The sequence below is a fragment of the Benincasa hispida genome, chromosome 1, assembly GCF_027475165.1.
Source record: "Benincasa hispida cultivar pf3 chromosome 1, pf3_genome.v1.1, whole genome shotgun sequence".
Taxonomy (NCBI): domain Eukaryota; kingdom Viridiplantae; phylum Streptophyta; class Magnoliopsida; order Cucurbitales; family Cucurbitaceae; genus Benincasa; species Benincasa hispida.
Window position 1 is genome coordinate 80,044,269 of NC_143478.1, and position 11,581 is coordinate 80,055,849.

An 11,581-nucleotide genomic window follows, 5' to 3' on the forward strand; every position below is an offset into this window, starting at 1 on the left:
CAATCATTTGAAACAAAAAAGTGAAGAGAATTTTTTAGAATAATAACTCCACTGTCAACGCAATGGGGAAACCCATATTGATAAGAGTTGAGTTGTGAAAGGCACTTACCCGTAGTTAAATGTCTGCATGACACACGTGGGGGCAAGCCAAAATGAAGGTAAGTTGTCAGGATCAACGCATAAGCGCAACTCTTCTGTCCGGCGCAAGCCAAATCAAGCAAGACAAGAGTTGAGTTGAATATGGAATGCAACCAAAGTTGGATGCCCGCATGACACACGTAGGGGTAAGCCAAAACGAAGAGCGTAACCAGGTTCGACGCCGCATTCGAATAAGTAATCGCAAATTTTTTAAATGTTTTGAACGAACGCATTCTCAAAAGCTAAACGCAAAGTTGTGGTGAATGAATAAAAAGTTTTTGAGCAAAGGCTTGCTGGATCTAAACTTAGAAAAGATCTTTTTGAAGAAGCAGTCAAAGTGGAGGAGAGCATTGTGGCGATAGTTAGAGGCATGAGTAAATTATATTTTGAGAAGTCGATCATTGCAAAGGAAAGCAAGAAGGTGATTTAGAATTTCTTGAGTATAACACATGCTTGAGGACAAACATGATTCTAAGTTTGAGGGTGTGATGACATGTAGAAATGCATGTCATCTTAGGCCTTTTATTTAGAATTATGAAGGCTGTTAAGTAGATTATGCGGCAATTATGTTAGGAATTCATGAGAAAATGAGCTTGCGGCGTTCAACATTGAGAATCTTGGCTAACCCATTATTATGCGTTGAATTGTCTATTTTTGTAGCTAACATAGGAAGTGGACGCAAACGCGGAAGCCGGACTATCGCATAGACAATCGCATGCGGAGAAACTCTCCATCGCAAAAGCAAACATGTTCGATCAACGCATGGATGTTGCGGTAATCGACCTCATGCGTCCATCACATGGGAGTTACGCTCGTCAAGTGATTGCGATCATCATGTCGAAGTTGCAGTATTAAGTGAATGCGGTCACTGAACAATTGCGGCTACACGATAACGCATAATAGAGGGATCAACGCAAGGTTGGTGGAATGAATGCATCAACATACATCTTGGGAAAATCAAAAGCTAATGTTGACATTTCACCTACCATACCGTTAGTAGCAGAGATTCAGAAAAAAACTAACGTGCCGTGAATGTCAGAATCAGGGTAGTCCATTAATGCTTTCAGCAATCCAAGATCTATATAAAGAAGCCGATGAGCAGAATTTCAACTTGTCCAGGGTTTTCGCCTGAGGTTCGCCTTAGGGCAGATCAGGGTTCTCCCCGCGATCCAGACTAATGCGTGAGAAGAAAGCTTGAGAGTTCTTCATCTCCTTTTTCCATTCCGAGTGACGACCGGAGCCTTCGACCAGAGTTAGATCTCGAGAGAGTCAATTCCACCGCCCATCCATGGCACCATCGGCAGCCTTGACTCACATCCGCTGGAAGCAAGTCATTGCTTCTAGCCGGTCATTTCATTTTCTCTTCTTTTCTTATATTGTATTGTATTATATTTTGTGATTAAGGAATTAATACATTATGTGTTCAATGCATTTATGTATTTCCTTCGATTCCATCTCCATCTTTCTTTACTTAGCATCTTTAACTTTTATTGCATCACTTAGTGAGATTGCTAGAGTATTGCATACTTAGTCATGTGGATTGGAGATACGAAGCATGTAGCAAACCACCAAGAGGTGTGCGTTGCGTGAGTGTGCGAGAAAACTTTATTTGCTTAGTGTGAAGCTAACACGGCACTTGTCTACGAGTAAAGTCAACAACAACTAACTGCCCGGGAGGGTAAGTGGTTGGTCACATTAAGCAATGTAAGCAAGTATTCATTAGAGATAGAAATAATCTTACGTTAGCCAAGTTTATGTGGTTACCTTTTCTTATGTATGCGTCCACTGCACCTTTAAAGCTACTCGGGAGAGAGTCTAAAGAAAGAACCTAAGACTCGAGAGAGCTAGGTTAAAATCGATGCTTGGAAGAGCTAGATCAGGTTTGCATAAGCAAGAATGGAGACTTAGGAATAAGCTCCGTTTCCCATCACACAGTGTATGCACCCTACAGATAGGATATTGCATGTGTCCAGGAAGTAGGATATGGTGGTGATATGTGGCCATCACGCTCATGCGGCAAGAGCACGTGAGCGGGCTATAGGGGTTTAGGCAGGTATAGGCTTCTCGGCACTATCGTATATACATTGCATACGTCCTAGAATTAGGCTCAAGTGTGTGTAGCATGATCGCATAGCTTGTGTTGGCTGAGGTTGCCCTTGCAGTCAAGTTTAGGGTTGCGATGAAGACGTCCTCACATTTTATCTATTTTCCCATTCATTTGTTTTATGTCAAGAGTTGTCGTGTTTCTACCTCTCATTCATATTCTCATTGCATTGTCTGTTAGTTAGGAGTAGGAGTAGTGTTAGCTTAGCAACCCCTCCATCATTCTTTTATTCAAACCGCCGCAAGCATATTACCGCATTCATCTAACTACAAATCACTGAGTTCGACCTCAGATCACCCAAGAAACTTGCGTTCGCGTTATACTTGGCGTGAGCATAAGAAAACTTGTGACAGGAATGCATGGTCATCGCATACATTTGTTAACGCAAAGACATTCCAACGCATGACCACGACGCATGATAATCAACGCATACATTAAGGACATGCATCACATATTGCGTCCATGGAATTTTAGTTATTGAGTAATTGACATCTAATTTCCCGTCATCAGTGCGCACATACACACATGACCGTGAGTTGGGTATTTTGTATTTACAACTTCTGAGAAACATAAAAGGGGTGGCCAACCATCCATCTTTTCAACTGATCGGTTCATTTTGGAATCAAAATTTAGTATTTTTTTTAAGAAGAAAAAGGAAAAAGAACTGTAAACATTATAGATGGAAAACATCGAATTTCATGGAATCTATTTGAGAACCACTGTATTCCTAACGATTCACTCGAGAATCTATTTCCTATGGTCTACAATTTAACCATTAACAATAGCTGTTCTTATTTGTATGTTTGAGATGTTGAAGCAGGTGGATGGGTTATTCCATTATGGAAATTTATCACGTCAAAAACAAAGGGGGCCTTAGGAGGTGAACGTTGTTGGTTCACTGCTTTGCTTTATGAGGAGGATGTTTCTTAGGCTATCTGGAAAATTTTAGCCTTAACTTACCTGATGTTGATATTTGATTACTGAAAATATTCACTGGATGAGGGATTAAAGATATGCTCATATAATTTTATTACCTTTTTTCTAAAAAAAACTTCTTTTTGAAGTGTTTGTGAGATGCAGAATTAATTGTGAAGTTTGCTTTGAAAGAGTTTGGTATCGTTTGTAAATTGGATTTTGTTAGAATCCATAAACTCTTGGCTGAAAAAATTTAAAGTTTATATCTATTAGAACAATATCAATATGTTAAGAGATTTATGTGATTAAAGTTTTGTAATCTGCTCTCTTTCCCTCTATTTTCTGAAATATGAAATTTGGAAGCGTGTTATGATGTTTCCTAAATATTTGTGGAATTATGTCGATGTCTTTTTGGACGAAAGAAACAAAAACATCAATTTTATGGTTTATTAATGCTTAGACTGGATCTCAAGAGTTCACGAATTTCTCAAACTTTACGACTCTACTTCTTGTCTCAAATCAGCAAAAGAGCAAAGAAGCAAAGTGAGTAAAAGGGACAAAAAAGTAATTTTGGATGGCAATTTTCCTATGTCGTTCCTAAATGCCATTGCCTCATAAAGTGGCCAACAATTCACCATTATAAATCCAACTAACAATATTTGAAGGAAGAGTTGTTCCCACGCGCCACCCAATAATCTCCAAATTCCGATGAGTCCGGCGACGAAGTTGAGGATGGCTGCCGTGGCCATCGGCAAGAACATTAATGATGGAGTTCCAAAATCCAACAATTCCTGGTCGTACCTCTTGCTTTGTTCTTGGTCACTTACTTTACTAGTAACATTAAAACCAAAGGTAGAAATTCCAAAGGATTTCAAAGAGAACTCAATCGATGCAAAAAAGTAGCTAGAAAGAGCTCTAATGCTCCATATTCTCTGATCATTCCACCATTTTTGGAATGTATTTCCTTCTAATATGAATTCAAGAAGGTCTTGTCCATAAGCTCCCAAGAATAGGAATGCATACAATACAAACCATGGATCTGAAACCTATCAAATAATCATATTTCAGATCATTAAAATTCAGTTATAAGTTTAGTGTTCAGTTTGTGTTTTATTTAGTTCTTCGATTTTTAACTGTCAATGTCTAATGTTATTATAGAAATCTATTAATAGACGATTCAATTTCAATTTTGTATCCTACAATATAATAATATAATAATAAAATAAAATTAATTGAGGGCTAAATTATACAAATTATTTCTTATTTTTAAAAAAAAGTGTAATATAACACTTATCTTTCATATATATATATATATATAAACTAAAAATTCAAGTGTTATCAATATTAGACACCTAGTTCCAATTTTAATTCAAAATTTTAGTTGATTTATGTTCTACTCTAAAATAGATTTGAAATATTTATGAAAGATCGAGGTTAATATTATCGAAAGAATTAGGCATTTTGTAATAAAGAGCGAAGATCAGATGTATTTTTATGTATATATTTTAGTTTTAGTTGATGTATTATATTTAAAATTGAACTTTTGGTGGAACAAGACGCTAACTTTCCTATTAAAAAAAAACACCGAACTTTTAATTTTGTTTTTATTTTTATTTTTTTTAAAAATACCCAATCACGCGAAAATTGAAAGTTTGAAAATCTATTTGACAGTTGTTAAAAGTTGACGAAGACGAAATTAAAAGAAAATAATGTACGAAATAATTTTTGAAGAAAGTTGGATGTGAATGTACCTTAGGAAAGATGGAGACGCCATTGATAAGAGCGAATTGGGGGAGAAAGGCATATAGAGTGACAGGAAATGACAAAAAGGCCCAAAATGCATTGTGGCAGTAAGAAATGCCCATGAGAAGGCCCATGGACCTTACGCCGAATGTAAGTGGGCTATACTTTGAGAATGTCACTTCAAGAAGCCCAATAGCCCATCTTTTCACTTGATTTACAGCGTCCAAAAGGTTCATTGGCGCATCACCTAAGAAAGCAGCCCTCTTTGGATTGCAGAATACACTCTTCCACCCTTCCGTTTTCTGCAAATATGCTGTAAAATAGTCTTCCACTAGAGACCCATATCTAAAACCCAACTGCAAATAATGAAACTTTAAAATTCTAAACTTGGTCTCAATAATGAATTTTCAATCAATATCAACCATATACATCATACCTTTGAACCCCATTTGGTGTTTTTCTCGTAATCACACCTTGCAACTAAATGAGCCAAGTCCAAGACTTCGACGGATTGAATGGCCTTTTCTACAACTTGATTTGGGTCGAGTTCAAAGAGTTCGGGTGACTCGAATGATGATGGACCTCCAAAGAATGTTCGTCGATTAAAAAAACATCCTGTGCCAAGGTAACTTGGGCCTAATAACCCATCCATACCGATTGGATTAAATATAAATAGCCGCTTATATTCGCTCCCATAAATGTCGTTTTTGCTAATCCCGTGAAATCGTTGGGGGAACTGAATGTGACCGCAAGTGCTTGAAAGTTTTGGGTCTAAGAAGTAGCATAAGACTCGATTTGGTGTTTGTGGGTCATTGGAATACATGTCACAATCCAAAGTGAGAATAATCGGAGCATTAGTCATTGTAGCGGATACTCGAAGCTATTGCAACGAAAAACAAATAGAAAATATTAAAAATATCATATCATCTTTAAAAACAAACAAAGTAAAGAAGTTTTTAGGATTTACGAGAGTATTAAGAGCACCAGCTTTGAAATGGTGATGAGAAGTTGAATTTTTTTGCCTTGAAACATAGATGAGATTTGGCAGTGATTCTCCTCTGATGTCTTTATTTTTACTATTATCAAGCAAAACCTGCCTCACACACGAATTTCCATGAAATTTTGTCATTTTTTTAATTCAATAATGAAAAGTGTATGTGACATATGCTTATATATAAATGTGTATGTGACAATAATAAAAAAAGATATTATTAAAATTTTGGAAAAGTAAAACATAAAAAGGAGAATTGAACTGAAGCAGTACCTGAATGATTGTAGGATGATTTTTAGGAGTAAAGGATTTTGTCCATTTATCAAAAATCAAATGCTCTTCTTCTCCATTGATGAACTCATCTTCAACCTTTCCTTTCTCCATAACTTTTTCTACTCTCATTCTCATTTTCTCATACATTATCTGAACATCCAAACCAAATACACACTAATTTAATATTTATATTTATTTCTCATTAAATAATTATTTGTTTTTTTTTTTATAAAAAAAGTAAGCTTATAATAAACACTACTTCTAAGTTCTACCATAATTTTCTATGTTTTTATTCTTCACTTTCTACTCATATTTTCAAGATCTTAGGTTTTGAAAATTAAAAAAAAAATATATATATATATTAAAAGTTTATTTTTATTATTCAAATTTAACTAGAAATTGAAGTATTTCTTTGAAAAAGTAAACATTGCAACTAAGAAATTAGGAGAAAACAGACATAAATTTCAAGAAGAGAAAACTAAACAATGAAATTGTTATCCAAAGGGACTTTAATTTTTTTTGCTTTTTGAATTTAACATCAATTTTAAAACATTGTCAATAATAAACGATTTCTAGTTCGTTTTAATTGTCAACATATGAACATTGGTTTAACGATTAGAATACCACTTTCACTTGAGATCCAATCAATTCTCCGCTCCAAATTTAATTAGTTGAACTTAAAAGAAAGTCTCTTTTTATTTTTTAAAAGGGCGTTTGGAAGGCTCCCAACTTACTTTAGGTGGGGTGCGCTATTATAACTGACTCAATGTTTAGACCTCTCATTATAATAGTTGTAGTTTGTAATTATTATAACTCACACTTAGCTATAGTAAAACTATTTGAAAACTCTTATTGTCTATGTTGTTTATTATTTTGTAATCATTCTCTCCTCATTTGTAACCGAGACTAAAATAATCTTGTACTTCAAACACATATTATTATAACCCAAAAACTATAATAATCCAAGCCAACAAAACAGCTCCTTACAAACTATATATTTAGAAAACCTTTTTTCTATTAAATTTAGAAAATGAGAATTTTAAAAAATATAGAAATTATTAAGTATAATCTTCATTAATAGAGGTTGACAGAAGTCTATTAATGTCTATCAATATATATACATATTTTTTGCTCTTTCTTTGAATAGTTTGATTTTTTTTTTTATTTATGAAAATTTTCTTTAAAAACCCATTTTTTAACTTATTATTATTTTACCACCTAATATAAGGCCAATATAAATAATTAATAGAAAATACCAATTCTTTTTTTTTTCTTTAAATGAAAGTTTAAAGACATATAGAGCAAATTAAAAAGTTGAAAGAACCAAAATGAAAAAGTCATCAAAATATAATTTTCTAAGAAAAGAAAAGTTCTCTTTCTTACTTAAAATGTGGGTCACATTATTTCAAATCAAGGAGAGGCTTCATGTATGGATTTTTATTTATTGATTGATTGGGACAGAATATTTGGGATTAATTTGGCCCTTTCCTTTTTATTTATTTATTCTTTTTCAATATGAAAAGTTCATAATCTTTTCTCTTTTTATAAAAAAGGACGATTGTCTGCCACTCCCATTACTCCAATATGATGTTTGTCAGTTTGTGTCTTTGTCGGTTTACAAACAATTTTTTTTTTTTAAATTTTATTCAAATCATTTTAGTTGGGACAAATTGCAAAATCATCCCTAAAATATAATGTTAGTTGCAATTATAACCTTAAAATTTCAGTAATAACATTTGGACCTCTGAACTTTTAAAATCATTAAAATTGAACCCTCAAACATACAATAATTGTAAACATTGAATCTTCAAATTTATATAATTATTACACTTTATACAATTATATAAGTTTGATAGTCTAATTTTAATATTTAGATAAGGTTGAGGGCTCAACTTTTAAATCTAAAAGTTTAAGAATATAAACTACCATTATACTTTAAAGGTGATTTTTGAATTTACCATTTTAGTTTTGTTCCTTAAATTTAATCATATACAAAATAAAAGATTCTAACGATCTCAGGAAGACATATCTTGTGTTAGTTAAATTATGTTTATATTCACCTTTTTAAATCAATTAATAGCTTAGTAATTTCATTATGACATTAAAATCCCTTTTAACTGTAATTAATCTTCATGATTTGGGTTTAATATCAAATTCTTATAGTTTTTTCAAAACTTATCTTTTAGAATTCCATTTAACTAATCATATAAGATTTTAGAGCATGCATTAAAGGAAAACAAAAACAAAGGAAGATAAATTGTGTTTTTTAGTAGAATTTGTGATAGCATTATGATAATTTGAATACTTGACCGTTTGATTAAGAATATAATATATTAAGTAATTTAGGTTGGCAAAAAAAAGTAAGTTTTGGAATGAGTAATCAATGGTTTAAAGACAAGTAATCACATCTAACTTAGAACTATAAATCTAGAATGGTATGACAATCTAAATTTATATTTTATATAAGTGTTACTCCAATCTCCATTCTAAGATTCTAAAAATTTTAATTTAAATTAATTTCGAAGTATTTGTTAAAAGTCAAATGTATTATTAAAATAACTTTTAAAATGTAAAAATATTTTTTTAAAAATGATAAAAGTTTGAAAATATTTTCGAAATAAATAATAAGGATTAAGCAGATAAATATTATTGTTTAAAAAAGATGGTATTTTGAATTATTTAGCAAAAGTAGTGTTGTTTATTTATCTTTAGTAAGTATTTAATTAGATTCTGTCTAGTAGTAGGACCCACAAAATGAAAAAGTAAAAATTTGTTTGGTTGGTAATCTAGATTATGTTTTGTGTTTTTAGATTTATTGAATTTAGAGTATATGTATTTGACATACAATCCGTATTTGACAGACCATCCAAATTCTGTTTTTGAAAACTGTTTTCAGATTTTTGTGATTCACACGGTATAAATTTTGAAAGCAGTATTTTTACATTTTCATTGTATTAAGAATTTGAATTTTAAAATTTAACATGTATAATTATATTAAATAATGTTAAGAATATTTACAAATATAGTATATATCATGTTATAAATTTAAATTAAAATTTTAAAATATTAAAATATATATTGTGTAATATATTATAAATTAGGTTAAATTCTAAATTTGGTCTCTATAGTTAGGATAAAGTTAAAAATTAGCCTATATGGTTTTAAAATTTAGATTTTAGTTCCTACGGTTTGATAGAACTTCACGTATAATCTCTATGGTTTGTTAAATCCTTTTAAATATTATCTACCATAGAGACTATTTATGAAATTTTTATCAAACCATAGGGGAAAATTCACATAAATCATAAAACCTAAATTTTAATTTCTTCCAAACTATAGAGATAAAAAATTCAATTTATCCTATATATTATATATTAATATAAAATAATAATTTTACAATATATATTTTTTTAATATAAAGCATGTTCATAAATAAATTAATAATATTTTATTATTAACTAATTTTTAATGGGTAACTACAATTAGTTTACAATTATTTAAATTAAAAATTAATTTCTGAATTCTTCTACCAAACACATATCTGAAAACATGAAATACAACTTTATTTTCATTTAATTTCTTATTTTTAAATTTTTGTTTTCAGATTCTCTACCAAACAGACCTTTAGGGACTTGGATGAAATTTGTATGATTATAATTAAATGCTCACTAAAGAAAAATCAACAGTTTTATTTTTGCTAAATAATTTTAAAAGTCTCTAAACTTTAAAAAACACTCATTCTAGTCCCTATTTGATCCCAATATTAAAACTTTTATACATGATGAGATGACTTGTGGATGACTAGGCTACCAAATAAGCTAGTTATGTTTAAAAAATCTAGGATTTCAATTTTGAATTAGGTGGTAAAGTAATTTTCTATAGGAGATCTCAAAAGTCATTTTGCATCTAAGATTTTTCTCGTTTGCTATTATGACACATTAGTTGTTGATATTTTACTCCACTTTCATCTTGTTCAACCCATACTAGATGCAATTCTATCCTTAAACATATTTCATCTTTAAAGAGTTAACATATTTTAATAGTAAGAACCAAAATAAACACTTTATAAAAGTCCAGAGGCTGAAACGAATGTTCTTTAAAGTTTAAGGATCAAAATAGAAAAAGCCTTAATGTTTAGAGACAAAAATAGGATTTAAAGCTAGTTTTAAACCATCTCTTTTACCAATTTTCATTTAAAGCTACAATATTTATCTGCTTAATCCAAATAAATAACATTCGTGACATTTTTATAATTTAATCATTAAATTAACCCGATTCAATCTTCCTACATCTTCGAAAAATTAATCAACAAAGTAATACTCAATCTAATTTTGAATTAATAAATAACAAATTTTAAATTTTTTTTAATAAAAAAAAAAGTTAGATTCCATTACCTTGATCTTCTCAGACTGGGAGTCCCAATTTTGGTTGGACGAAAAGAAGGCATCAGGATTCCTCTCAACGACGTCGTTTTTCCTACAAAACGGCAACCACTCAGCCGCAAATCTAGCCCCTTCCATAAAAGCGCAGAGTGTCATAGCGGAGCCACCGTCGTCGGAGATATACACAGAGATCTTAGATGTCGGGTAATCATAGGCCAAGACCGACAAAGCCGTGTTGACGACACTCATCGGCGGCTCCTTGTACGGATCCGCCGTACAAATGAACACATCCAACGCCGGAAAATCCGAATCCTTCTTCAGAAATTGTTTAAGGTTACCAGGAAATTCACGGCGGCGGAGGGGAATCATGCGGTTGCATTGAGTGGTGCCCCACAAGAAGGCCAAAACCACGTCGGAAATGAAGAGAGAAAGAGATACGAAGAAGGAAGAAAGAGAGGTGGGAAGTTTGAGAAGTGAAAAAGTTAAGTGGTAATAAAAGAGAGCTAAAATGGCACAGCCGTAAAGGGCGGCGAAGAGACGGTTGAAGACGGTGGTGGAGCGGGAGAGGTGGTGGGAGTTTAGTGGGAGCGGCGGAGGGTTGGGTATGGCGGCGCGTGCAATGTATTGCTCCATGGTTTTAATGAGTGTGCGATTTGTATCCCTAACTTGTTAATTGTATAAATTCGCAATCTTATAGGGGCTTTTGTTAAGAAAAAAAGTCTTTTTAAATATAAAAAGATATTTAAAAGTATTTACATTTTTATAAAAGTTTTCAAAAGTAGTAAAATGTAAATATTTTTTAGGATTTTTCTATTTATAAGAATTTTAAAAACGAAATTTTTACATATAAAAAATATCAAATTATTTTAAAAAAAAATCAAATTATTTAAAAAAAAAAAATACTAATAGATATTGATAGACTTTTATCAACGTCTATCAATATAAACTTCTATAAGTTTTTGTCACTAGACAATATACACTAATAAACTTCTATATAAATAAATTTTTTTATTTTCTAAATTTAAAAATCTTCCT

The 11,581-nt window shown here is 31.6% G+C and overlaps 1 protein-coding gene across 1 annotated transcript; it reads right to left on the reverse strand.

The window, feature by feature from the left end:
* Nucleotides 1–3,580: 3,580 nt before the first annotated feature.
* On the reverse strand, nucleotides 3,581–11,254 carry LOC120079206 (cellulose synthase-like protein G3). The gene is made up of 6 exons (XM_039033388.2): nucleotides 10,559–11,254; nucleotides 6,165–6,314; nucleotides 5,868–5,993; nucleotides 5,337–5,780; nucleotides 4,909–5,256; nucleotides 3,581–4,203 (listed from the first exon to the last, which is right to left on the reverse strand). Exons 1-6 carry the CDS (start codon nucleotides 11,177–11,179, stop codon nucleotides 3,652–3,654), a joined length of 2,241 nt encoding a protein of 746 aa, XP_038889316.1. The 5' UTR covers nucleotides 11,180–11,254; the 3' UTR covers nucleotides 3,581–3,651.
* Nucleotides 11,255–11,581: the final 327 nt, after the last annotated feature.